The following is a 27588-nucleotide window of genomic DNA, read 5'->3' as shown; positions in this document are numbered from 1 at the left end:
GTCCTTGAAGGAACAACAGGAGTGGACATGCCTGAGATTTCCCAGGCAAGAATACTGGAGTGGATTGCCATTTCCTTCTCCAGGGGATCTCCCTGACCCAGAGATGGAACCTGCAACTCCCGCATTGCAGGCCGATTCTTTACTGCTGAGCCACCATCGAAACCCAAAATTACTGTATATAGTTATAAAAATGTAATTTTTAAAAAAGTAACTAAAATTATCGATTGTCAGTGAACTTGAGCGTTTCTCGTTTATATTGGCTACTTAGACTGCTGTCAGGATTTCCTTTCTTCAAAGCATCCTAGTAAACGTGGTCTCACTTGATCTTCCTAACAAGTTTTCGAATCCAGAAGACAGCAATCACCATCCCTCAGCGAGTTACAATTCTAGCCCCAGGTTTCAGATCTCTCCCTTCAAAGCCTAGTAGCTGTCCCAGGAAAAATCCCCCAGGAAAAGTTTCAGCTACAGGTACCCACTCGCCCCAGCCCCAGCTCCAACTCCTGAGCTTTCTGCGCCCGCGCAAGCTGGCCTGTGGGCGGGGCCTAGGGCCGCCGGCCCGCCCTTCGTTTCGTTGCCCCGCCCCCAGGCCCCGCCCCATCCGAGGCGCGGCGGGCTAAGCTAGGCCAGGAGGTAGGGGAAGGTGAGGGTCCACGCGTGGGGCCTTGTCTGCGCCGCGGCGGGGCCGGAGTCCTCAGGCCGGGGAGGAAAGGCGCCGAGTCCCGAGCGCCGCCCGCCTCCCGCCGCCATTTTGTACCGGGAGAGGGCGGTGGCGGCGGGAGGAGAGCTCCCCTGGGGCCGGGCTTGGGCCCCGGGCGGGGCGGTGGCGGAGGGCGGGCCCGGCCGGCTGTTACCGTCTGGGAGGACAGAGGTGGGGTCCCGAGGTTGGCGGCCGCGTGATGCTCGGGCTCCCCGCCGCCCCGCTTCGAGACTTGGGCTGGCCGGTCCCTCTGGGCCGCGGTGTCCTGCAGTGCCACGCTGGATGCAGCCCGCGACAGTGTAGGAAACCGTTCACTGGGCTCTTCGCGTTTGGTGCTCATACCGCAGCTGGTGGGAGGGGCCAGGGAATGGACCGTTGTTCTCTTGTGCAGATGGGGAAAACTGAGGCTCGGAGTGGGGATGAGATTCGCCTAGAGACACTCAGTGAGGTGGTGGCAGTAGGACTCAGGTCTTATTCCGCCAATGCAGCGCCCTTCCCTCCGGGCCCCTCTGCCTCACCTGCCAAAGGAAGGAGCTGAGGTAGGGCCTAAGTTTCTGGAAGTTCGTTCGTTCGTTCTTTGTTTTTAGATCAGCCTTCCTCTGTACCATCCAGGTTAGAGCTGACTAAGAAGTATACGGAAATCAAGTCATGGATCCGCCTACACGTAAAGAAAAGCCCAAAGTTAAAGAGCCTGTCAGCAGAATCGAGAAGGCCAAGCAGAAATCAGCCCAGCAGGAGCTGAAGCAGAGACAGAGAGCAGAGGTGAGAGCGAGGAGGGCCCTTGTACCTGTAGTTTGCTGGAGGGGCTGCTGGAATAGGGGAGAGTGGAGAATGGTATAGGAGAGCCCCGCCTGCCTCCAGCCAAAAACAGGGTTCTCCTAGGTGTCCAGAGGAGATCACTGAGGACCAGAAGGTGAGGTGGCAGGCCAGAGTCACATGCCAAGTGTCAGGAACCCCACCCCCACCCCAGCCAGTCCCAGGTGGTCTCCTGATGACCCCGGTGCAGAGCTTTTGTGGTAGGGTCCTGAGGGAAGGAAGAAAGGAGAAAGAAGGGCCGTGTGAGGGAGGGTCCTGTAAGGGAGTCCAAGAACAAGTGTCAGACACCCTAGCGCAGATGTCCTGGATTTGGCCTGGAGAGTAGCTGCTCCTAATTCAGAAGTAGAGGCCCAAGCTCTGCACCCACCACTGTGTTCCTTTGTTCAGCCTGCCCGTAAAAGTCTATTTGACTGTTTACATGAGTATTTTACTTTAGTATTTAATATCAGGAAAAAGCTTACTCTGGTCTTTTCCCTCTTTCTCTCTCTCTTTTTTTTTTTTGAAATTTCAAAATACAGAAAAACAGAATATTATAACAAACACCTGGGTACTCAGCACCCCAGATTGGCAGTGTTTAACATTTTGTCATATTTGCATGTAGTCTTTTTTAAGATAAATAAAAATTACCTGTAAATTTGAAATCCCCTCTGTCCATTTCCTGTCTTATGCCATTTTTCCCCTCTTTATGGACAACCATGATTTTTTAAATACTTTTACACTCAAGTATATTAGTAGATATTCTTGAACAATATAAAATTTTTTGTTTTAGGATCTTATATTAAACTAACTGTGTATGTTTTATTTTGTATTACATTTTTTAGAATTATTCATGTTAATATAAGAATCTAGTTTATTCCTCATCACTGTTTATAGTAATCTACTTTGTGAATCCACTTAGTATATTTGCCCTGTCTTCCAGTGATGAATGTTTAAATGATTTATAGGGGGGTTTTTTGCTGTTACAAACAGTGCTGTAGTGAAAACCCTTTAGATGTCTCCTTTGACTCCTGTACTGGAATTCCTATAGGGCCAATATAACTAGAAGTAGAATTATGGGGTGCATTTTTTAATTTATTAGCTGTTGCCAGATTGTTTTCAAAGAGATTATGCAAATTTGTACCCATATTAGCAGAGTAAGAGGGGTCTCATCCCTCATTTCTTTTTCAGTGCTTAATAGTGTCAGACCTTAAATTTTTGTTGATCTGATCCAGTCACTAACAATAATGAACTGCAACTACATGCTAGGCACTGTTGCGGGCATGGAGGAGTCCCTGCCTTTGTGGAGCTTGCATTCAGTGAGAAGGCCATCATGATGAGTAAATTTAATAGTGTGTTTGAAGTTAATCTATAAGCTGAAATCTGCCTTTGGATTAAGTCAGACTGAGAGCTGTGGACCTGGCTTCCAGCAGATTGTTCCCACTTTACTTCACCTCCGCATCCCCACCTGGACCCAGGCCCCCAGGTGATTTTACTGCATTGCCCTTCGGTGAAAGTTGGAGAAGCACTGTAAGAAACAGCCCTAGGAAACTGTCCCTTGTGCACACTGCAGCGGTAGATGTTATTGAGGACATTGTTCATGCACTCATTGACAGCCTGCTGGTGAGGTTTCATGGGTTACGCTTACTTGTCTGACCTCAAATCCCAGCTCCTCCATAAGTTCCAGTTCTTCCCAGGTCAACTTGGGCAAGATACCTAACCTCTCTGAACCTCGGTTCTTCAGTTCCTCCTTGGTAAAATGAGGATGATGACATCAGTCACATGAGTTTGCTGTGAGCAGAAATGCTGTATCTGAAGCACGTAGTGCAGTGCCTGCCCCAGAAAAGGCACTCGAAAATGGCAATGATGGTTACCACGAGTCTCTGTGCTTTTATTGTGCTCAGTCTAAGCTGAATTGTGCTGACTTGCTAAGCTGTCATATTGGACTTGCACTGTTGTAGCAGCTGGCACTTGTTGAGCTCCTCAGATGTGCCAGGCACGTGCCTGACCACATGTAATCTTCATACTGGTGTGTATTACTGTTGCTCCCACTTTGACCTTTGTAAATCCATCCTGGAATAAAGATGGGAGATATAACATACGTGACCTTGTGAGGTAGGAGGCATTGTCATCATTTAAAGTGAAGTATGGTGACCAGAATCCCCAGGTGGTGATGGACTGAGGGACAGGGCTGCCATCTAAACAGGTCTCTTGACATTCTTCCCTGCTTCCAGCTTTGCCCCACAGCTGCTCGTCCATCTGTGTGGCCTGGAATGCAACCTCCTAAGATAAGAATGTGACAGGAGCCCATGTAGGGAGGCAGAAACTCAGTTTCCATTCAGTTTTGCATCGATGCCACATTCCAGGAGGTGAGATGAGCGGGGAGAATGGACTCAGAGGCCCATTTGGCAGTTGAAGCAACATTTGGAACTTTTGATGACCCTTTCTTTCTTGAAAGTCTTTCATTCCTTGGCTTGGACCCTTGACCCATTTTAAGTCTTCTTTCTCTGCTTAGTGTAAATATATACTTAATGCATAATAATATATATAATACATATAAATAATATTATATAAAATGTATTTGTACTCTTAAAGAAGGTGAATAAAACAAACACCCTACCACCCAACTACAGAAATAGAACATGACCGTACATGAGCAGGCCTCACTCTGGCCGTGTCTCCAGCCTTCCCACGAGCAGTACCTGTACCCTCGGTCCTTAGCTTATGCTGTTCTGTATTAATTTACTGCTTCTATTTGTACTCCTAAATGATACTGTATAGCATAACAGTGTATCATCTAGTTCGCATGTTGCTAAACTTTATGTATGCTACCATATTCCATGACTGGCCCTGCATTTTTTTTAGCCATTCAAATTTACTTATTTGTGTTTGTTAAACATACATAAAACATGACCATTTTAACCATACATTATGAGAATCATTTCAGTTGTTTGAAAGTGTTTTCATCATTGTGTGGAGTTCTGTTTTCCTTGAAGGTTATAGAATCTTACCACAATTTTTAAAAATTGGGGGGAAAAAGATTGTAGGATTATTCAAGCTTTCTGTTTAGTCAGTTTTGATCATTTTACTCTTCCTCAGAATTTGTATCATTTAACTTTTCAGACTTATTGACACAAAGTTCATAAATTTTAATTTCTACTCTGGCTTCCCTTGGTGTGAAGAATCTTCCTGCAATGCAGGAGACTCAGCTTTGATCCCTGAGTCAGGAGGATCCCCTGGAGAAGGGAATAGCTACTCACTCCAATATTCTTGTCTGGAGAGTTCCACGGTCACAGGAACCTGGCAGGCTACAGTTCATGGGGTTGCAAAGAGTTGGATACAACTGAGCAACTAACACACATGTATCAATAATTATGACTTCTTTTTAATTCTGATGATATTCGTGGAGCCTCCCTTTTATGTCAACAAGTCTCAGAGGTTTGCAGTTTTCTTTAGAATTTTCAAAGAACCACCTTACAGTTTCAGTGATCCTCTCTCTTGTACATTTGGTTGCCTTTCCATTAATTTCTGCTCTTATTTTATATTTTTTGTCTCACTTGTCAGGGTTTTTTCCCTTCTCTTCTTTTTGATTATTCACATTTTATCCCCTACACACAAACATGACCCTTTTCTTCTTCTATACAAATTTGGAGGTTTTATGTTGTCTCTGGTTCTTTGGTGGACTGATGAATTACTGGGAGGTGAAGCAGTAAGGTAGATGCCCTGCCTTTCACCTTGGAATGGCTCTTGCAGTTTTCTCCTCCCTCCACTGCCTGCCCTGGGGCGCGTTCCTACTCCCTCCTGCCTGGACTGTTGTAACAGATGTCTCCTAAGTGCCTGTGACCTCTCTTCCCTGACTGCATCCTTCACATGGTCTTCAGTTTTCTTTCTCAAAGCACAGATATAATCAGGTTTCTTCCCTGCACACTTATCTCTCCAGAGTTGGTCAGATAAAGTACAGATTACTTAGTATGGCATTTAAGAGTCTAACATACCTTTCTTTCTTTCTCCAGCTCCCCAACCTTTCGTATTTAGCATACTTGGAGTTTCTAGAACTAATGCTGTGCTTTTACAGTATTTAATCATAAAATCTATTGTTCCATCACTTAGGTTCTTTCCCCTGTCTCTACCTGTTTAAATCCTGTGTGTGTTAGTCTTTAGTCGTGTCTTGACTCTTTGCAACCCCATGGACTGTAGCCCACCAGGTTCCTTTGTTCATGGGGATTCTCCAGGCAATAATACTGGAGTGGGTTGCCTTTTCCTTCTCCAAGGGATCTTCCTGACCCAGGGATCAAACCCAGGTCTCCTGCATGGCAGGCAGATTCTTTACCGTCTGAGCTGTAGGGAAATCCCACCAACCCTTTTTTTTTTTGGCTTTGCGGGCTCTTCGTTGAGGTATGCAGGCTTTTCTCTAGTGCTGTGTGACTTCTCTTGTTGTGGAGCATGGGCTCTGGAGTGAACAGGCTCAGTAGTTGCGGTGTATGGGCTTAGTTGCCCCGCATGTGGGATCTTAACTTTCCAACCAGGGATTGAACCACATCCCCTGCATTGGAAGGTGGATTCTTAACCACTTGACCCTCAGGGAAATCCCCTGTCAGACCTTTCAAGACCAGGTCAAGCACCTGCCTCACTGCTTCTTTCCTGATTCCCCAGTGGAGCTACCGTTTGCCTCTCCGGTTGCTTTATCACTGCCCCTGCATTACTGATGCAGTTCTGGCATTTTCACATAACACAGCCTGTGGTGTCTGAAGACAGGTTGAGCAGCTGCCTCCATTGTTAACATATCTTTTCCTCCCATTCAGATCTATGCTCTCAACAGAGTCATGACAGAGCTGGAGCAGCAGCAGTTTGATGAATTCTGTAAACAGATGCAGCCTCCCGGAGAGTGAACCACCCCTGCATTCACACTAGCTGGGACCCTGGAAGCTTTGTTTATGAACGTGTTACCAGTTTGAATCTGAGATGGCCCATTTGGCGCCTTACACAGCTAGACAAGAAGAGATTTGTATTATTCCTGAAACTGGGTAAATCAGAACTTCCTGTATGTAACTTGCTTCACTAGTTCCTCCAATCTGAATTGGCCCATTACTTGCTGAAGAGACTTCTTCTATTCTTCCAAGACAATACTTTTTTTTTTTAACTTTTTCTATTGTTTGAAAAAAATAGTGTTTCTTCTGAAACTGTAAACCTTCTCCAAAAATACAAATAAAATACTAATAAAATGTTTGTTTGCTTATACTTTAGGGGTGCCTAGTCATAAGAAAGTGGAGTCAAAATGAATGTAATAAGTAGGAAAAGTTGACATGAGCAGAGGGGAGCCTTTTTCCTTCAGGAAGGGAGCAGAGGTGAGAGGACAGAAAGAACATGACTGTTTCCAGATTCATTCTTCCTGAGGCTAAGGCTCTGCAGACCCTATAGATCCTAAGTCTTTACCTATTCAGGTGTAAATATATGACTTTTACTCCCAGATGAGCCACTACTCAGAGCCTTGAAACTAAGATTCCTGTCACTCTATGAATGTGGAGAGCTAGCAGGAGGCTTGTACCAACAAGGGGAGGAGGGGAGCGAAGTGCTTTTGGTTTTTCATTTTGTATTTTATTGGGTGTAGAAGCAGAATAAGCATGGAAATGAGGCTGATTACTTAGAGGGCACAACAGCCAACATTGCCTCCTCTGTTACTCTCTGCGCTAGACATACCTGTATTTTCCCTAGTGGTTCTGGGAACATCTCTAGCAATTCCCACCTCCTCTGTTTCCCCACCACTCTGAAGTCACTGAGAATTCTGTTCCCATTCCTATGCTTATTTTGGCAATAAACCGTGATGTTAAGGAACTTGCTGTCCCTATGGAGAATGTGTTCTGAGAGCCTAAGTCGTAGTTAAGGATAACCTTTACACAGATTATCCCCAGAAGTAGTAATTAGGTTCTATAGTGTCCTATTGAATTTGGATTGAACGCAAATTTTTCAATGTTATGTTTTGGAGGAATGGAGGTTTGGAGTAAGCTGTCATCATAAACATAAGGAAATGATGTAGTATACTAGAAAGAACAGTGTTTGGGGGTCAAGTATAGTTCTTACTACTTTGGATAAGTTATTAACCTCTCTAAGCCTCACTCATCTCCCATCTGTGTAGTGGAGTAATATTTCCTTCCTCTCAAGATCATTCATCAAAAAAATAATATATGTAATAACTACTCAGTAAATATTACTTCCCAGCTACCTTACTTCATGGGATATGTTTCAAATTTCATATAACCAATTAATATATGAGTGTTGGTTGGAAAGATTCTGATCCTTAGTTGGGAACTGCTTGTATTAACATGTCACAGCCCTGGATATAGTTTATCCTAGAGAAGTGTTCTAGTATTGCAAACTGTAGGTGGTTGTCAAATCAGTTTAATAAATTATGACTAGCTTATCTTTATAATTAAACAATAGGGGCCTACCTGGTGGTTCAGTGGTTAAGAATCTACCTTGCAATGCAGGGGATGCCAGTAGATCCCACATGCTGCAACTAAATAATGTGGTGAGGATATTGTTTCATGAAGCTTTTATTTCAGCTTTCAGTTTTTTACCATTGAGTACAATGTTAGTTGTGTGTTTGTATATGTGGACTTGAATATGTAGAAGTACATTCCTTCTATACGCACTTTATTGAGAGTTTATCATAAATAGGTGTTGAATCTTGTCAAACACTTTTTCTGCATCTAGTGAGATGATTATATTATTTTTATCCATCATTTTTTTAGTGTGGTGTAGCACATTAACTGGTTTGTGCATCCTAGAATCCCTTAATCCTTTCAATATATTGTGCATTTGGTTTGCCAATATTTTGTTGAGGATTTTTGTGTCTGTATTCAGTAGTGACACTTGTCTGTAATTTTCCTTTTTTGTGTGTTTTCTGTTTGCTTTTGGTGTAGGGTGATGTGGGCCTTACAAAATAGGAAGTATTCCTTCCTCTTTAGTTATTTGGAGTAGTTTAGAAGGATATTAAGTCTTCTTTGAATGTTTGATAGAATTCACCTATCACCCCAGCAGGCCCTGGACTTTTGTTTTGGGGGAAGTTTTTGATTACTCTTTCAGTCTCTACTAGTGATTGATCTATTAGGATTTTCTATTTCTTCATGATTCACTCTTGGAAGACCTTCCTTCTAGGTTGTCCAATTTGCTGATTTATAGCTGATCTAATCTTTTGTATTTCTGTCATATCCATTGTTATTTCTCCTCTTCCATTGTTGAGTTTATTGGTACCTCCTCTTTTTTTTGCCTTAGTGAGTCTCACAGTTTGTCAGCTCTCAGCTGATCTATAACTATCCTCATATTGCTGACCTAAACTTTTGTTTGAGGCGATGTAGTATGATTATTATTGTATAAACAAAGTACAATGTGTATTTTCCCTTTCAAAGCATTCCTCTGGAAGTCTACATATTTATTTCGGCTCTGCTACTATGGCTCAGAATGGATGTGGAAATCCTCTTTCAGAATTGCATCTTCTTCCTTTGAACATAGCTCAAGTTCTAGAAATAGCCAGAAGTCATTTGAGGCCAAAATCAATAGCTAATTTGGTTTTGGTTTAAAAAGAGGATATCATTGGCTAATATTAAATATTATTAGGTTTTTAGACTAAATTTGGTTGGCTCGAGAGAAATAAGTATTTTTTGAGCACCTATTATGTCTAGGCACTGTGCTAAGTGCTGACCTCTAAGAGCGGATGTGAAGACAGTTATCATCTTGGAGTTCCTAAAATATTTTGATAAAGGATAGCAACAGTGAAATGAGGATTCAGCATTTAAGGGCATCACACTGAAATGTCTGAGCCCATGCATATTTGTAAGATTCCTACTATATTATTCTAACCTTGTACATAACTCACTAGAATGCACAACCAAATGAATTCATCTACAAAGTATATGTTTCTGAGTGTGGGGCACTGTGGCAGGCAGCAGAAACACGAAAATGTAAACTGAAGGAACCTAAAAATCTAGGAAGCAGATCTATTCATCTATCCATGAAAAAAAAAAAAAAAGTAAGTGCTATAACAGATATGAACAGAAAGCCATGGAGAAAAGAGGGTGCTGTCTTTTCCTGTAGAGCCAAACCATAGCAAGGTGGACCTCACTGGACTTTTTTCATATAACTTTAGAGTTAATGCATACTTGCAATATATATTGTTCTGCAAACTTCAAGAAGTTAGACCTGAGGTAAAGGAGGTCTGGTGCGCTGGCCGAGGAAGGGGCAGAATGAGCCAATAATCCTCTAGTACACCAGCTGGAGGTGGAAAGTCCAGAGGCAGTGCCGTGAGTGTGACTTTTAGTGGGCCTGAGTTCTCTATGACGTGCCACTTTAGGGTTCCATACAGTTCTCTTTATTTCTATTCAATTTGGATTTTAGAATATGAAATGTCCTTTGAATATCTTCAGTTTAATATTTTTAGAGCTTAGGGGAAAAAAAAACACATAATGAGATCCTAGAGGCCAAATGATGCCCTCAAGATGCCAATGTGTCTAATCTCTAAACAAAGCAAAAGGCAGAAGTTTTCGTTGTGAAAAAAAAAAAAATCCTACGCATATGTGGGGCAACAGGATTGCCCTGCCATCAGCTCTGCTCTACAGAGCCAGAGTCTATAAACATAAGAATCCCGTTAGTAAGCCCCACCTTACCACTGGAGTTATTATATTCAGGCAGGACAAGGTGGAGGCTACACCAATTCTGAAGGGTTTCATTCATTTCTAAGGGACAAACCTTAGTGCACCAGGTCACACAGCTGGTAACAGAACTAGAACTCAAACCCAGCCCAAGTTTAGCTTGGAAGAAAAAGCTGTTCTGTATGACACAGACAACTATTGTCACCAAGGGATTCAGAATCCTGAACAAAGAGGAAGAAGTACAGGCCACTGGCCCTACTGTGGGTTGCTCTGGTTCAAGGCCACATGAACCTAGCACTGCACAACACAGACACAAAGAAAGATTTAGTGAGGGTAAGGCAAGCTTTGGCCCACCATGCTGGCAGAAACCCCACAGAGGCCCGTGGGAGTGGCTGTTTTAATATCTTCAGTACTGCGGCCTAAGACATGCTGCCTTGCCCCACAGAGCATCTGGAAAGAAGATGTAGGAGAGTGACCACGTCAGGCAGTAAAAAGCAGTTATCGAGAATGGACACAAAAACAGCATGATGACACCTAGAAGACAGAAAAAGGCAAACACTCAATTCTTATGAAGCTGTCTTATGTGTATTTTCCACCCTCTAAGTCCAATCCCCATCTTTCCAGCCTTCAGTTTTTACTCACACTAAAAAACCATTGGCACATGAGCCTTACCTTTATGAAGCTTGTGTAACTAGATAATTACAATCTAATGCAATCTCTATTTCTTTGCATTGTTCACTTAAGGCTTTCTTATCTCTCCTTGCTATTCTCTGGAATTCTGAAAGTGAAAGTGTTAATTGCTCAATTGTGTCTGACTTGTTACATACAACCCCATGGACTCTATAGCCCACCAGGCTCCCTTGTCCATGGAATTCCCCAGGCAAGAATAGTAGAGTGGGTAGCTATTCCTGTCTCCATGGGATCTTCCCAACCCAGGGATCAAAGCCAGGTCCCCTGCATTGCAGGCAGATTCTTTACTATCTGAGCCACCAGGGAAGCTCTGACTATTGAATATTCATTGGAAGGACTGATGCTGAAGCTGAAGTTCCCATACTTTGGCCCCCTAATGTGAAGAGCAGCTCATTGGAATAGACTGTGATGCTGGGAAAGATTGAGGGCAGGAGGAGAAGGGGGCGACAGTGGATAAGATGGTTGGATAGAATCACCAACTCAATGGACAAGTTTGAGCAAACTCCAGGAGATAGCAAAGGACAAGAAAACCTGGTGTGCTGCAGTCCATGGGGTCACAGAGTCAGACATGACTTAGCAATTGAACAACAACAATGCCATCTCAGATTCTGTGTCGTCAAATTCAGATCAGAAATCAGTCTTGCCAAGAATACATTTGAGTTGCCTGGATCTCTTGCTAGAAAAAGAAAAGGAAAAAAGTATATTCATACTGTTTCAACTTTAACATGTGATAGGGGTCAATACAGTATTATACACATGTGGAAGAGTTAACATAGCAGGCCTAAGACTGCTATCCTTAGAAAATCCTGCTTGCAAGGTGGGCCAAGAGCCTAGAATCTTGAATAATAAAGTTTCCTACACTGATAAAAACTGATGAGAGCAACTGGATATACAAGTGAGGTGGTTAATGCAGAACATTGATTTCCTTCTGTGGAAGTCTGGAATTTTGGTACTTGCTAGGCATGAGAAATACTGGACTGGAAGAAACACAAGCTGGAATCAAGATTGCCGGGAGAAATATCAATAACCTCAGATATGCAGATGACACCACCCTTATGGCAGAAAGTGAAGAGGAGCTAAAAAGCCTCTTGATGAAAGTGAAAGAGGAGGGTGAAAGAGTTGGCTTAAAGCTCAACATTCAGGAAACTAAGATCATGGCATCTGGTCCCATCACTTCATGGGAAATAGATGGGGAAACAGTGGAAACAGTGTCAGACTTTATTCTTGGGGGCTCAAAAATCACTGTAGATGGTGATTGCAGCCATGAAATTAAAATACACTTACTCCTTGGAAGAAAAGTTATGACTAACCTAGATAGCATATTCCAAAGCAGAGACATTACTTTGCCGACTAAGGTCCGTCTAGTCAAGGCTATGGTTTTTCCAGTGGTCATGTATGGATGTGAGAGTTGGACTGTAAAGAAAGCTGAGTGCTGAAGAACTGATGCTTTTGAACTGTGGTGTTGGAGAAGACTCTTGAGAGTCCCTTGGACTGCAAGCAGATCCAACCAGTCTATTCTGAAGGAGATCAGTCCTGGGATTTCTTTGGAGGAACTGATGCTGAAGCTGAAACTCCAGTACTTTGGCCACCTCATGCAAAGAGTTGACTCATTGGAAAAGACTCTGATGCTGGGAGGGATTGGGGGCATGAGGAGAAGGGGATGACAGAGGATGAGATGGCTGGATGGCATCACTGACTCGAAGGACGTGAGTCTGAGTGAACTCCAGGAGGTGGTGATGGACAGGGAAGCCTGGCGTGCTGCGATTCATGGGGTCGCAAAGAGTCGGACACAGCTGAGAGACTGAACTGAACTGAGGCAGAGGGGAGGGGCTTCCCTAGTGGCTCAGTGGTAAAGAATCCGCCTGCCAACGCAGGAGACTTCAATCCCTGGGTTGGCAAAATCCCCTGGAGAAGGAATGGCAACCCACTCCAGTATTCTTGCCTAGGAAATCCCATGGACAGAGGAGCCTGGAGAGCTACAGTCTATGGGGGTCACAAGAGATGCACACGACTGAGCAACTAAACCACCGCCAGGCAGAGGGGACCTATGTGTCCAGCCCCTGTAAATGCCTTCAGCACTGAGTCTCTAAAGAGCTTCCTAGAAGACAGACCTTCACAAGCAGTGTCACAATTCAGGCTGGAGAATTGTGTCCTGCGTGACTCCACAGGGAGAGGATGCTTGGAAGCTTGCACCTGGTTCCCTCCAGACTTGGTTCCTTTCAAGTTTCCCTTGACTGATTTGGTTTATCCTTTTGCTATAACACATCTGAGCTATATGTGTGACTTTCTGCAGAATCCTGTGAGTCCTCCTAGAGAAGCACTGACCCAGGGGTGGTCTTGAGGGAGCAGCCCCCCTCCACTCCCGCAACACAATTTCAATCTCAGATTTACCACCAAAGGGCACCAACATTTGTGGAGATCTACTTTGCACTAGAGGCTTCCCAGGTGGCTCAGTGATAAAGAATCTGCCTGCCAATCCAGGAAACACGTGTTCGATCCCTGGGTCAGGAAGATCCCCTGAAGGAGGAAATGGCAACCCACTCCAGTATTCTTGCCTTGGAAATCCCATGGACAGAGGAGCCCAGTGGGCTACAGTCCATAGCGTCACAAAGAATTGTACATAATAGAGCTCAGGCACACTTTGCACTAGACGGTCTGCTGGGTAGGTTACAAAAAGTACTTTATGCGCATTTCAGAATTACCCTGTGATTTAGGATTAAGTCTGTTTTTCAGATAAGGAAACAAAGGGTATATAATTCGGACAAGGTCCTGATTCAATCCCTCATCTGCTTGGATCTTAAAAACTAGACACAGTCTGCTTCAGAAAGCTCAAATGGAGGGAGGGAGTGTATAGTCTATGGCATTTCCACGGGAGGAACCGGCATGTATTCCTCAAGAGAAATCAGAGCATGGGACCTGAAAAAGACCACTTCTAAGGATAAGCAGCAGTTACAGAAAGGCATTCAGTTCAGTTCAGTTCAGTTCAGTCGCTCAGTCATGTCCGACTCTTTGTGACCCCATGAATCACAGCACGCCAGGCCTCCCTGTCCATCACCATCTCCCGGAGTTCACTCAGACTCACGTCCATCGAGTCAGTGATGCCATCCAGCCATCTCATCCTCTGTCATCCCCTTCTCCTCATGCCCCCAATCCCTCCCAGCATCAGTCTTTTCCAGTGAGTCAAGTCTTCACATGAGGAAGCCAAAGTACTGGAGTTTCAGCTTTAGCATCATTCCTTCCAAAGAAATCCCAGGACTGATCTCCTTCAGAATGGACTGGTTGGATCTCCTTGCAGTCCAAGGGACTCTCAAGAGTCTTCTCCAACACCACAGTTCAAAAGCATCAATTCTTTGGCGCTCAGCCTTCTTCACAGTCCAACTCTCACATCCATACATGACCACTGGAAAAACCATAGCCTTGACTAGACGGACCTTAGTCGGCAAAGTAATGTCTCTGCTTTTGAATATGCTATCTAGGTTGGTCATAACTTTTCGGACTACTACATCTAGAGAACAGTCATTGATTTGTTGAGTTAATGCGATAATATTTTAAACCAAAGTTGTCCTGAAAAAAGGTCTCAGTAGCCATAGAGCAGTTCCTCAGATGTACAGAGCTCTTGCTGGGGGAGAAGGCAACTTGGTCTAAAAAGATGACTGGCTGTCCTCCAATAGCCACAGCAGGTATTTTGAAATCTATCCAGCAGGGCTTCAGTATCAACTGGTGTCGGGTTTTGAGGTGCAGTCTCCCCCTTTACCCACACAGCACAGACAACCCATGGAAGGCTGTCAAGTGTGCCGTCTATTTTGAGAAGAGGGGATCGATGGTGTCTACAAAGAACACTGTGGGAAACACTGCTGCAATGAAATAAGAGAAGGGCTAGTGAAGGGAAGAAGGGGGCTAAGAAATTTCCATTTACAGGACACATCTGTGCCAGAGGATTTATATACATTACCTCATTTAATCTCAAGAATCTTGCAAGGTACGGATTATCAGCTTCGTCTTAGAGATGAAGAAAACTGCAGCAGGCTCAAATTCAGGAAACTAATATGTGCTGAAGTTAGAACTTGAACTCAGGTCTGTTTAGCTCCAAACCAGGTGTATTCTCCCCTCATTGTGCCTCTGCCAACTGGGACACAGGAGGAGCCAGCACTTGGAACTTGGACAGGGCTGTGAGTGCTAATGCTACAGAAGAAAGGGTGTGAGCTTAAAGGGGAGAGTCAGGATGGAACCCAGGACCTTCAAATAACCAAAAGCAAAAGTGTCAGTCACCCAGTCATGTCTGACTCTTTGCATCCGCATGGACTGCAGCCTGCCAGGTTCTTCTGTCCATGGGATTCTCCAGGCAAGAATACTGGAATGGTTGCCATGCCCTCCTCCAGACTCAAGGATTGAACCTGGGTCTCATGTATTGCAGGAAAATTCTTTATCATCTGAGCCACCACTTCAAACCAAGTGGACCCGCATAGAAACTAACCATAGATGTCATCCTGCTTACATGAGCGCATTTCAAAAGAAGAAAAATCGGTGTTCCTTGAAGAAGACCATCAGTCGGGGAAATCTTAGGGAGACATCTTCCAGGGCCCCAGTGTGACCGGGGCCTCAGGACCTGGCAGCCTTTACTCAATTGCTATAGCCCAGAACCTGCTTCCTCAGTATCAGCTGCACGGTATTTCCAACACTCATGTCACATCGCTTCATCTTTACCCCCACCACTACCTTTCATGCGATAAAAAGCTGGTTTTCCTACTTCCATTCTGAGTCTCCTACAGTCTATTCTCCACATTACAGTCAAAGTGAACATGTAAAACTGCTGCTCAGAAATCCCTTCAGAGACTTCTCATTTGCCTCTAGGATCCAGTCCCCAATCCCACCCAGTCTGCTCGCTTCACTAGCCTCAGTCTGTTGCCAGCCCTCTCTCAGCAAGTTCAGCCACACTGCTGCTCAAATGCATCTGGCTGCTCCTTGCCTCAGAGCACTCACAAAGCTCTGCTTCATTTTCTGAACCACCCCTCCCACTGCTTTGCAAATCATCTTGTAGTTTTCATGTGTTTTTAATTTTTTCCAGTTTTATTGAGATATCACTGACATATAACTTGCTATTAGTCCAAGATATATCAACAACTTTGACATTTGTGTATATTGCAACATAATAACCATAATAAATTTAGTTAGTATCCATCACCTCACAAAGTTACAAATTTTTTTTTCTTGTGATGAGAACTTTTAAGATCTACTATCTTAGCAACTTTCAAATAGACAATACAGTATTGTAGACACCATGGTGTACATTACATGCACAGAATTTATTTATCTTGTAACTGGAGTTTTTACCTTTTGACCAATTTCACCCAGGTTTCGTTCCCTCTAGGCATTCCCATCTAAATTAGGTCATCCTCTGATGCCCTCTGAGATGCCATTATCATGGCAGTGAGCAGCAATGATAATAAATGATCACTAGTGACGTTAAGAGCAATACATTTCACTTACCTCCCAGATAGACCATTTTTTTCCAGCTCTCAGACTCCAGGATTTCATCATGTGGGTAGTAGCTCTGGTCCATCATGAACAGAATCATGAGTGAGGCCATGCAAGAGAGAATGAATGTGTTGCCTTTGGTCAGGAGGGAGGTGGAAGCCAAAACACAGGAAGCATAGGGGCAGGGTAGACCCTTGTATGTGAAAGGAATGCCTGCAGGGAAAGAAAAGATGGGGTTAACTGCTTCCCACTGCTCTAAAGCATCCCCAGGAGGAAGCCCTTCTCTCTTTGGGTCTTCCCTACCCCATTTTCCAAATTCCTTCACTCTCAGAGCAGCGGCCAGCTGTAAAGAACTTAGTTATTCAGAGATGACGTGTGGGTTTTGCACTGGATCCCCAAGGTAAAGCAGGCAGCTAGGACCAGGCCTGTGCCCTGGCACCTAGGAAGCCTCTGTAGAAGACGCCTTTGAGATATTTCTGTCTGCCTCCGCAATCCCTTGCATTGTTACCTTAGGCTAGGCAATTACCCTCCCTGGAGTTCAGTTTCCCCATCTGTTTTGGGAAACTGGAGTATGACCTCTAGTTTTAGGGTCTGTGAAGCCATGTGCTCCATCCAAAGGTCACACAGCAAGAAAAAAGCACAGCTGGTTCAAGAACCAAGGGTTCCCGCCCCCTAGACCAGGGCTCAGCCAAGGCAACCTGAAACCTCCAGTGGGCCTGCAGTGGGAGAGAAAAGGAAGGAAGAGTCTCCATGAAAGGAAGGAGAGGAGTCAGTTACTGCTCCCGGGTTTCTGACATCTACCCTCAGCCATAAGTCTGGTTTCCACTCACCTGTCGAATAAAAACAGAGGCGGAATGAAATAGCTAACACATAGATGATGGCCAGTAACCCATTCAGAGGTCCATCCACGCCTAGAAGCAGGGCTGAGGCCAGGCCGAAGGTGGTGAAGACTGCGAAGTCATTCAGTTCGGTTCCTGCTCCAGAAGGCCAAAGTTAGAGGAACTTCCGCTCACATGTCTTGTATCTTAGTCCCCTCTGCTGGGGGAGCTGGGGTGGTGACAAGCAGGATCCTGCTGTCAGGTCTCTGAGGGGCCGGGAGGCAATGCTGCTTCCTGGGGTGGTCTGCTGATCCAAAGACTAGGGTCTCCTTCTGGCTCTGCCTCAAGCTGACCATGTGGCCTTAGGCAAGTCTTGCTCTGTCTAGGTCTTAGTTTTCCTGTCCTTCAACATGCAAGGGTTGGACCACAATTGGAAACAAATTAATGATATGGAACCCTTTTTTTTTTTTCAAGCAAAATCTTACTTGGGAATATTTTATTATATTTTAAGTGAGTTGCTCTGCTTGGGGTATTTTTCATTTCTCCACACCTCCATTGCCAAAACCACAGCTCCCACTCCCAGATCCACCCTGAGAGGGAGACAGGGCAGATAAGCCAAGTCAAGGCCAGAAGGGCAGCCAGAGACCCACAGGTGAACCAGCAGAGCAGCCAGATCTAGGCTGCGGGGCCCACAGACTCCTGTTCTAGGGCTGCTTTGGCTACACTCAGAGGGACTGAACAGGGGTGGTGACTGCCGGAAGCCTGCTGGATATTACAGGACGGCGGAGCTGACCGGAATGGGTGCTCCTGGGGTCAGGGATGATGAATCTGAGGCCTGGACTCACCGGATTTGGAGCAGATGTTCAGGTGTCTGGTCGCTGACCCGATAGCCATGTCTAATAGAAAGCTGACCAAAACCATCCAGGAGGCGCAGGAGCATTTCCTAAAGTGCAGGACCACAGGCCAAACAGGACAGCTCTCTCGTAGTATCAAAGAGACTCCACCCCTACCCACCCCCAACTAAACCAATATGCTTCCTGTGCTAGCCAGCACACATATACACACTCCTACATGCTCCCTAACTCACATCCTTTCTGATCTGTGCTGCCTCACACACCACACACACATACACACACACAGACTTACATCCCCTTCATACTCTCAACCCACATATTCTCAACCCACATTCTCAAAGGGCTGCCCTCTATAGGTAATCATTAAGAAACAAGGTCCCTTCCAATTCTAAATTCTAGGCGTATTTGATGGCAAGGGAGATCCTAGGTCCTAGCCCAGCCTCCACAACCATCTCACTGTGGCCTCTGTTCCTCCATCTGTAAAATGAAAGGTTTGTATCAAATGATTTCTTTAACAGATACAAGGCTATTTAGATTATCTATTTCTCCAATGTGAGTTTTGTATCTTTGAAGAAGTTGATCTGTTTCATCTTAGACTATCGAGTCTGTGGACACAGAGTTGTTCACAATATTCCTTTATTATACTTTTAATGTCCATGTAATGATTCCTCATTTTTTATTTCTGATATTCGTAATTTGTATCTTCTCTTTTTCTTGGATAGCCTGGCTAGAGGTTTATCAATTATATTGATCTTTTCAAAGAACTAGATTTTGGTTTCATTGATTTTCTTTATTGACTTCTTGTTTTCAATTTCATTGATTTCTATCCTAATTTTTATTATTTCTTTCCTTTTGCTTACTATGGATTTAATTTGCTCTTTTTTTTTCTAGTTTCCTAAGATGGAGGCCTACGTAATTGATTTTAGATCCTCCTTCTTTTCAGTTTTTTCAAAGACTTTATTTTTGGGGGAAATTTTAGGTTTACAACAAAATTGAGAATAATGCAGAGATCATTACCCTTGTTCTCACATATGCATAGCCTCTCCCATTATCAATATCATTACAGAATGATACATTCTGGCCTTGGTATATACCAAAAGTGACCCTACACTGACACATTGCAATCACTCAAAGTCCATAATTTACCTTATGGTTCATTCTTGGTGTTACATTCTATGGTTCTGGGCAAAAGTTTAATGGCATATATCCATCATTATAACATCATACAGCGTATTTTCACTGTCCTAAAAGTCCTTTGTGCTCTACCTATTTATGTCCTCCCCAACCCTCCTGACAACTATGACCTTTTTATTGTCTCCATATTTTTGGAGACATATTTCCTCCATATTTCCTTTTCCAGAATGTCGTGTAGTAGAGGTCATATAATCTGTAGCCTTTTTAGATTGGCCTCTTTCACTTGGTTATATGCATTTAATGTTCCTCCATGTCTTCTTAGGGCTTAATAGCTCATCTGTTTTTAAGACTGAGAGTGATAGTCCATCGTCTGGATGTACCACAATTTATTTATTCATTCATCTGCTGAAGGATACCATTGTTTTTGTTTTTGTTTTTTTGAAGGATACCTTTGTTACTTTTAAGTTTTGGCAGTTATGAGTAAAATATCACAATCATCTAAGTACAGGTTTTGAACATAGTTTTCAATTCATTTGCTTGATTGTACCGTAGGAATTGGGCTTCCTTGGTGGCTCAGAGGGTAAAGAATCTGCCTGGAATGCAGGAGACCTGGATTCAATTCCTGGGTCAGGAAGATCTCCTGAAAAAGGGAATGGCTACCCACTCCAGTATTCTTGCCTGGAGAATTCTGTGGACAGAGGACCCTAGCAGGCTACAGTCCATGGGGTTGCAACAAGTTGGACATGACTGAGCAACTAACACTGACATACTGACTCGTGGTAGGAGTATGCTCAGTTTTGTAAGAAGCCACCAAACTGTCTTCCAAAGGAGCTGTACCATTTTGCGTTCCCATCAGCAATGAGTAGGTGCTCCTGTTGCGCCGCATCTTCAGAAGCATTTGTTATTGTCAGTGTTCTGGATTCTAGTCATTTTAATAGGTGTGTAGTGATATCTCATTGTTATTTAATTTGCATTCCCATGACGACATTTGATGAGTATCTTTTCATGTGCTTAAATGCCATCTGTATATCTTCTTTGGTGAGGTGTCTGTTAAATTCTTGGGCCCTTTTCAAACTGAATTGTTTTCTTATTGATGAATTTTAAGCTTTGTATATTTTGGACTATAGTTCTTTATCAAACATATCCTTTGTAAATATTTTCTCCCAGTCTGTGGCTTGTTTTCTAGTTCTCTTGACATAGACTTTGGCAGAGCAGATTTCTTTTCTAATATATGCATACAATGTATACATTTCCCTTTAAGTACTGCATTCACTGCATCTCACACATTTTGATAAGTTGTATTTTCACTTTCATTTAGTTCAAAATATTTTTTAATTTCTCCTGAGACTTTTTTGTCTATGTATTATTTAGAAATGAGTTAACCTCCATGTATTTTGGAATTTTCTAGTTATCTTTCTGTTCTTTCTAGTTTAACTCCATATGGTCTAAGAGCATACTTCGTATGATTTATATTTTTTCAAATTTGTTAAAGTATGTCTTACAGGCCAGAATGTGGTCTATCTGGGTGAGCTTGAGAATAACATGTATTCGGCTATTGTTGGATCAAATATTATATAAAATATCAATTAGATCCAGTGGGTCAAGGGTGCTATTCAACTATATCCTTACTGATTTTCTGCCTGCTAAACATCCAATTATGGTAATAGATCCATAACATTCTGCTTGTAGTTCTATTAGTTTTCATCTCATGTATTTTTGACACTCTAAATGATTTCCAAGGTATCTTTCATACCCTTCCTTCAGGGATTCCTTCTTTTTGGCTGTGCGTTGCAGTGCACAGGCTTTCTCTAGTTGTGGTACACAGTGACAAGCAGGCTCAGTAACTGTGGGGAGCTGACTTCTCTAGTCGCGGCACATCAACCTAGTTGCCCCACGGCATGAGGGATCTTAGTTCCCAGACCAGGGATCAAACCCACATCCCTTGCATTGGAAGGTGGATTCTTAACCACTGGACCACCAGGGAAATCCCACCTTCAAGGATTCTGTGTTTCTCTCCAGCACATGCTCCCAGACCCCGTCTGAAAGCAGCTATAACAATCTCAGGCCAACTTGCCCTAGGAGGCCACACCCAAGTCGCCGTACTGACTGCAATGCTTGGGTGGCCCAGCAAAAGCAGAGAGCCTGACCCTAGACCTCAGCAGTCCTAAAACAACCTTAGAATTTCCTTTGTTTAGACCCATATTTATGTGTCTAGAGGGGCTTCCCTGGTGGCTGAGCAGGTAAAGAATCCCCCTGTAATGCAGGAGACCTGGGTTCGATTCCGGGGTTGGGAAGATCCCCTAGAGAAGGAAAAGACTACCCACTCCAGTATTCAGGCCTGGAGAATTCCATGGAGTAAACAGTCCATAGGGTTGCAAAGAGTCAGACACAACTGAGCAACTTTCACTACACTATGTGTCTAAAGGGAATTGGGCCCACCATTATGGCCTTAAATACTACATTCCCAGAAGATTAGGTTGAACTAAGAAGATAGAGATTTTCTGCTGCAGGTATATCCCAATTTATGAGAACCCCCAAACCTAGATTTAGAGAATTTTCAAACTGGAAGGGAACTTAAACATCATTAGGTAAAACCATCTTATTTTATGGATGAGAAACAGATCCAGAGAAGTTATTTGCTAATGGTTAAGTCTCCATGAAGAGATTATCTTTAAACCTCTGATTTCACAAAGGCATTGAAATACAATTCAATTCATAGAAATATAATTTGCTTACAATTTTGGGGGGGACCCATACTCATGTCTCAGACTTTCCAGAACAGTTAACTTTAACTATTCTGCCAGGTCATATGCTGTAATTTAAGAATCAAAAAAATATTAATGGTAGCCTGCCTACCCAAGGATTGTGCAAAGGCTACAGGAATGGAATCTCTTGATTTTCTTATAGAAACCATTCTAGATTGCCATATCTGGAAAGATCTATAGAGATCATAGTTCCTTGTTTTACAGATGGAGAGGGACTCCCTGGCAGTCTAGCGGTTAAGACTATGTGCTCCCAATGCAAGGGACATGGGCTTGATCCTTGGTTGGAGAACTAAGACCCTGCATGCTGCACCAAAAAAAAAAAAAAAGATGGGAGAAACTGAGGTTCAAGATGTGACCTAGCCAAGGTTACATATCAGGTTGGTAGTTGAACTGAGGCTAGGATCTTCACCCCTCGACTCCTAACCCACTGCACTTTCTCCTGCCCCGAGTCAATCTGTATGCCTCAGTGCTTTGTTCTCTAGACAAACCCCTCCCTCCCTCATGCCACTGGCTCCAGCTCTTGGCTAAGAGCTTGCTGGGCCCCTAGACATACTTGCAGAAGCTGCAGAAGATGGAGAAGAGCCCCAGGATCATGTTGGCCAGGGATAAGGCATTGACAACATCCTTCCAGGTAAATTCATTCATCTGGGGGTGGCTCTGCTCTTTGGTCAGGAAGAAACTGCTGCACTCACCTGGGGCCCAGGAGAGAGGGTCATGGGGTTGCCAAGGTCAAAGAGTCCCAAAAGAATCTCTCAGGGACCAGGTACCTCCTGTTCCCCTAGACCCCACCCTAGAACTGCACCCTCCCAACATCATTTCACTGGCTGGAATGAAGAAGACTACAGGTTAATGGAGGAGACCCAGGAGGTGAGACAAAGGTGCTAAAGATGAATGCCTTGGAACGTTCAATAGCAAAATGAGTGAACCATAGCTATGAATCATCACCACAGCCTCCACCCGTCTCTGATACCTCTTGCTCTATAGCACAGACCTCTCTCCAGCCCATACAGTGACCTGCCTGGAACCCCCATGGCCCAGGGTCCAAGGGGTATGGGCCATTCCCCAATCTGAAAGATGAGCCCCTTGTCATAAAGACCTTCATTATAAATGAGCCTCCTTTATTTTTACATTACAAGGTAAGTAAGTGTTAAGTGTTAGTCGCTCAGTCGTGCCCGACTCTTTGCGACCCCATTTTCCAGGCAAGGATACTGGAGTGGGTTGCCATTTCCTTCTCCAGGGGATCTTCCCAACCCAGGGATCGAATCCTGGTCTCCTGCACTGCAGGCAGATTCTTTACCAACTGAGCTACAAGGGAAGACAAAGCTACTTTTAGTACTCTAGAGTGAGCCCACAGAAATCAAAACACTGGCAAGAGGTAACCCCCTCACCCCTAGAAGTGGCCCAGGAGGCGAGAGGCTGCCTGATGGGAGGGAAGCACAAAGGGCCTGCTGCAGATCCAGGCTCCTTTGCCCCTCCAGCCACACTCCCTCCCTCAGAAGGAGAGGGTATGGCTGAGGTGCCTCAGGGTCCTAGTTCAGACAGCCCCCAGCAGCAGGCCCAGTACCAACAGCGGAAGAGATGAGAAACACGAAATGAAGACAGACAGCGCTGGATAGTTCACAGGACCCTTTCACCACATTCTCTTTCCTGATCCTGACAACCTGGGGAGATGCTACTGTAATTTTCCCCATTTCATGGTTGAGGAAACTGAGGTCCTGAGAAAAGGACATACTTGCTCACAGTCACATATTAGGTGAGTAGAATCAATCTCACCTGTTTGATTCTAAATCTGGTGCTTCTTACTAGGGGCGTGATCTCAGCAGGAGGAGGTCTTTGGGGCAGGGGGGTGATGAGGGAGCTCCGATGGCCAGCCCAGCGGGGCACCTACAGCCTTTCCACGCAGAAGCGGCCCCTGCCAGTCCTCCTCTCTCCCCCAGCCTCCTTTGGCAGCAGGGATCAGCTGGCCCTGGCCATTTTCACAGTCCTGCTCTGTCTGTGTTCACTCTGTGTTCACCAAATATGTGCACTCCTTACACATAAACTGCATTGTGAACCTTGCTTTTGGAGAAAGAGCCCCAGTGCTCTCTGAAAGAGGGAGGCCCCACCGGTTGTAAACACAGTACCCACATACAGAATCCTGCACTTGAGTACAATATACAAGTTCCAAGGTGTTTCCACATCTGTTTTCTCATTTAATCCCCACTTATTTTCGAGGTGAGGAAGCTGAGATTCTGCTTCCATATAGCCCCTCTGTACAGCCCCAGGCGTTTCTGGTCTGGGCAAGAGCTAGGACAAGTCATTGTCCTTTCCCATAAATACTGCCGCCAAGATGCAGAGGATGAGAAGGGGCCAGATTTGGAGTTTAGAGCTAAGAGTTTATCAGGCAGCACGGCAGAGCTAACTGCTCCCATAGGCCAGCTTTATTCACCAAGGGGTATCAGTAGCTATAATCCCAAAGCCACTGGGACTCCTGAGACCTTGTCATGCCAGATTCCCTCAAAACGTAAGACAGGAAGCAATGCTAGCCAGACAAATCTGGGATGGGAAGGGGAGCAAAGGACCAGAGTTATGTTCCCTCCCTGTTAACCCTTCCCTCCTGGTCTGTCCTGAGTCTCAGGGCTCAGCTGGCGAGACCAAACACCTCTGTTCCAGTCTAGCCTACTGTTGCCTGAAAGAGAGCATCCTAGCATCTCTGCTTCTCTGCAGAGATACCTGGGGTGTGTCCAAAAGTTACGAGACACACCTCATCTACACTGCTTCACTGTTTAATGAATGTTCAATTAATTGTCTACCAGATTATCTTGTTCATTCACAAAGCACACTCATCTCTGTGGTTTCCAATGGCCCTGTGAGGTCTGCCAGGTAAAGCAGAGAAGACTCAGAGAGGGGAAGAACCTCGTTCAAGGTCACACTGGAAGTGGCAGAACAAGACTTCCAACTTCACCTTAAGGGTTCTTTCCTGTGTATTCTGCTGTCCACCAACCAACAGGACTGATCATTTTTTATTTGTTGTAAGCTCAGATCAAGCAAGGTGCTGAGGAAAGTCCTTGGTACCTGCCTAGACCATAGAGCTAACAGTCTATTCAGGAAAAGACTCATGCATGCGTGTGGAGACTTACAGACTATTCATGGTGATAAGTCATCTTACAGGTGGAGAAACTGAGGTTTCAGGACAGTTGAACAATTTGTCCCAGTAAATGGCGGAGCCAGGATTGGAATTGGGCCTCCTCTTTCCCAATTAAAACCCATCTGCTGCATAATGCATAGGCTCCAGGTATGAAAGGATGTGGACCTGAGAGTAAGGGCTGGTGAAATTTAGAGGGAAAAAGAACAATCCATTCATTCAGCAAACATTTGGTCTTGGGACAAAAAAGATTAAAACCTGGTCTTGTCTCTCAAAAACCTGGTCTGGCAGAGGCTTCAACCCTGCACAGAAAGGAAGAAGTGACAAGGCTGCTAAGGGAGCTTAGAGGAGGGGTCCTGCCTGTCAGGGGGCTCAGAGAAGGCTCCTCAGAGGAGGGGTCAGAGCCGAAGCCTTGCCCAGCAGTGGCCAGCAGGACTAGCCTGTGTCACTCCCCCGCTGCTTGGAGATCATCAGTGGCTCCAGCACCCTCAAGGTGGAGCTCAACTCCTTCATTTGGTATGCAAGTCCTTTCTGCATCGCCCCTTGACCCCTTCTCTGCCTGCTTCTTGTCTCAGGTTGGGTGGTGGTCCTCTTTGGGAAGCCTGGCACGCCCTCAAGTCTTGAGGTGCTCCTTCTCTGCACTGCCACACCTCCTTGCTCACCGTGTGACAGTTGGCACTCTGTATTGGCACCGCCTATGTAGTCTTCCTTCTCCAGTACAGGGAAAGGAACTTGAGTGCCGACCGAGATCCCCGGTGCCCAGCATGAGGCCTGACAATAGACGTTGTTTGGTGATTGTTAAATTAGTAGAGCACTCTGGTGCTTACCTGAGATCCTCTCCCTGCACTCAGTCACTCGAAGCCCGTCTAGTCTGTCCCATGAGAAGCCTTCTCAAACGAACAATCCAGCCTCTTCAACACACCCAAGCATCTACCTGACACTTACGATCTTCCATTTATTCATTTTAAAAACTGTGCTTGCTGATGCTTGCCCCGTGCCCAGCCTGCATGTTCTGGGCACACAGAGCACCCTTAGGAGGCTGGGAATCTGGTGGGGGAGGCAGATGTGTGCAGGGACAGTGAAGGCGGTGTGACGAGTGTTGTTGGACAAAGGTTCGTCAGGTTGCTGAGTGTGTCCAGGGAAGACTAAGTCTGTGAGGCGTGCAGGGGAAGGCGCCACCAACAGGAAATTTACGACTCTATAAGCATAAACAAAAGGGGTGGGCGGTAGCAGGGAGGGCAGGGCGGTAGCGAGGGTGGCTTCTTGGCAAAGGAAATTGCAAAAAGGAAAGCACAATGAGGAGGCTGGATCCCACGGAGAGCGGGGCACCTGGAGGCAGAGCCGGCAGGGAGGTCACCGTTGTGATAGCTGGTGTGAGCTTGCATTACCGCTGTGACTGGGCAGTAATGTTTAATTAGTAAGAGGGTGTAGGAGGGTGTCTTGCTCAGATGTGGGTTGCGAGTGGAGGGTGGTCTCAAGGGGAGAGGCTGAAGAAAAGGAAATCAGCCATGAGTCTGGTAAGAAGAAGGAGGTGAGCAAGCCGGAACGGCAAACTAGACTCGGGCTGCTACTGAAAGGAGCAAGGAGGGTTGCGTGTGACTCGGGGCTTTCTAGGGAAAGGCAAGGGCAACGGTGTGAGTTCTGTGCCCAGGAACCCAGCAGCATTGGTGCGAGAACGCTCCGAGTGACACTTCCCCACGGGCAGGCAGTGAGCCACGGGCACAGCCACTTGTGTGAGAAACGACCTGCCTCCCCGCAGCCACCCGACTCCACCCGCTCCCCTAGAGGCCAACAGCCCAACAGAGAACCGGCCTCCGTCCAAGCTGAAGACATCAGCGTGCTCCTCCTCGTCCCTCCCCCTCCACTATTCCTCGCGCCCTGCGGGATGGCAGCAACGGCGAAGATGCCCAGGTGAAAAGATGGACGAGACCAAGCCGGGACTGGGCGCCGATACCCCCGGACAGCTCTTTCCCCACGCCCCCCACCCCCCACCCCCCGCCGTGATCACTGACAGCACGTGGAGGAGGCACGTGCTGCTGCGGATGCTTACCTGGGGACTAGACATTCTTAGATGGGGTGGGGGCCCACGCTACTCCCCCGCTTTCTGTGCGGTGGAGGGGCCAGCCAAGGCGAGCGGGAGTTGCCGACCTAAGCCTCTCACCCCTGGCTCTTAGCTCACAATCCCCAGGAGGCAGGGGAGGGGCAACAGGGCTTCAGTTGGCAGGAAGAGGGGCCTCATTTTGCAGGGGAGCCCGAGGTCTTGAAGCGGCGGCACGGGTTGGGGGTGGCGGAACGGAGGGATCTGGGAGTGGACTAGCGTAACACGACTAATGTGCAAAGGCTCAGCAGGTGAAGAGACCAGCGTATGCACGGTGCATGGGAGGTAGGCGGGTAGTTGGGGGCAGGTAAAGCTGTAAAGGGCCCCTGAAATATAAGGCCCCTCCTCGTGGGCAGGGCTTCGGCTCTGCTTGGCTCACTGCTGTATCTTTGAGTCTGTACGAACGCTGGGCACACAGTACCCTCCTGCCCCCAGCCTCAGTATTTGCTGGATCCATGAAAAGCTGAGTAATTTACACTCAGCCCTGAAAACTAGT

The 27588-nt window shown here is 45.5% G+C and overlaps 2 protein-coding genes across 7 annotated transcripts; one reads left to right on the top strand and one right to left on the bottom strand.

The window, feature by feature from the left end:
- The first annotated feature begins 569 nt into the window (after positions 1 to 569).
- On the top strand, positions 570 to 6464 carry SVBP (small vasohibin binding protein). 4 transcript variants are annotated; one of them, XM_069588651.1, is made up of 3 exons: positions 570 to 630; positions 1310 to 1459; positions 6292 to 6464. In XM_069588651.1, the coding sequence occupies exons 2-3, from the start codon at positions 1346 to 1348 to the stop codon at positions 6376 to 6378; spliced, it is 201 nt and encodes a 66-aa protein (XP_069444752.1). In that variant the 5' UTR covers positions 570 to 630; positions 1310 to 1345; the 3' UTR covers positions 6379 to 6464. The 4 variants fall into 4 exon arrangements, with proteins under 4 accessions (XP_069444752.1, XP_069444761.1, XP_069444779.1 ...); XM_069588660.1 differs by having other exon boundaries at positions 571 to 640; XM_069588678.1 differs by lacking the exon at positions 570 to 630 and adding an exon at positions 751 to 868.
- On the bottom strand, positions 2821 to 27173 carry TMEM269 (transmembrane protein 269). Of its 3 annotated transcripts, none has more exons than XM_069588607.1 (6): positions 27045 to 27159; positions 22424 to 22562; positions 17963 to 18060; positions 17130 to 17273; positions 16312 to 16512; positions 2821 to 3562 (listed from the first exon to the last, which is right to left on the bottom strand). In XM_069588607.1, exons 2-6 carry the CDS (start codon positions 22513 to 22515, stop codon positions 3426 to 3428), a joined length of 672 nt encoding a protein of 223 aa, XP_069444708.1. In that variant the 5' UTR covers positions 22516 to 22562; positions 27045 to 27159; the 3' UTR covers positions 2821 to 3425. The 3 variants fall into 3 exon arrangements, with proteins under 3 accessions (XP_069444708.1, XP_069444707.1, XP_069444709.1); XM_069588608.1 differs by lacking the exon at positions 2821 to 3562 and adding an exon at positions 9387 to 10668 and having other exon boundaries at positions 27045 to 27173; XM_069588606.1 differs by lacking the exon at positions 27045 to 27159 and having other exon boundaries at positions 22424 to 22692.
- Positions 27174 to 27588: the final 415 nt, after the last annotated feature.

This window comes from Ovis canadensis, chromosome 1, assembly GCF_042477335.2.
Source record: "Ovis canadensis isolate MfBH-ARS-UI-01 breed Bighorn chromosome 1, ARS-UI_OviCan_v2, whole genome shotgun sequence".
Lineage (NCBI taxonomy): Eukaryota > Metazoa > Chordata > Mammalia > Artiodactyla > Bovidae > Ovis > Ovis canadensis.
The sequence above is the reverse complement of the archived record's forward strand: the minus strand, read 5'-3'. Positions and strand labels throughout refer to the sequence as shown.

Excerpts from the sequence above, each read along its gene's own strand:
- SVBP (XM_069588651.1), top strand. The coding sequence starts at position 1,346 with ATGGATCCGCCTACACGTAAAGAAAAGCCCAAAGTTAAAGAGCCTGTC. Across the intron at positions 1,460-6,291 it reads AGCAGAGACAGAGAGCAGAG|ATCTATGCTCTCAACAGAGT; the intron begins GTGAGAGCGAGG and ends CCTCCCATTCAG.
- TMEM269 (XM_069588607.1), bottom strand. The coding sequence starts at position 22,515 with ATGAATGAATTTACCTGGAAGGATGTTGTCAATGCCTTATCCCTGGCC. Across the intron at positions 18,061-22,423 it reads ATCTTCTGCAGCTTCTGCAA|GAAATGCTCCTGCGCCTCCT; the intron begins GTATGTCTAGGG and ends CCTGCACTTTAG. Across the intron at positions 17,274-17,962 it reads GAACATCTGCTCCAAATCCG|GAACCGAACTGAATGACTTC; the intron begins GTGAGTCCAGGC and ends CTTCTGGAGCAG.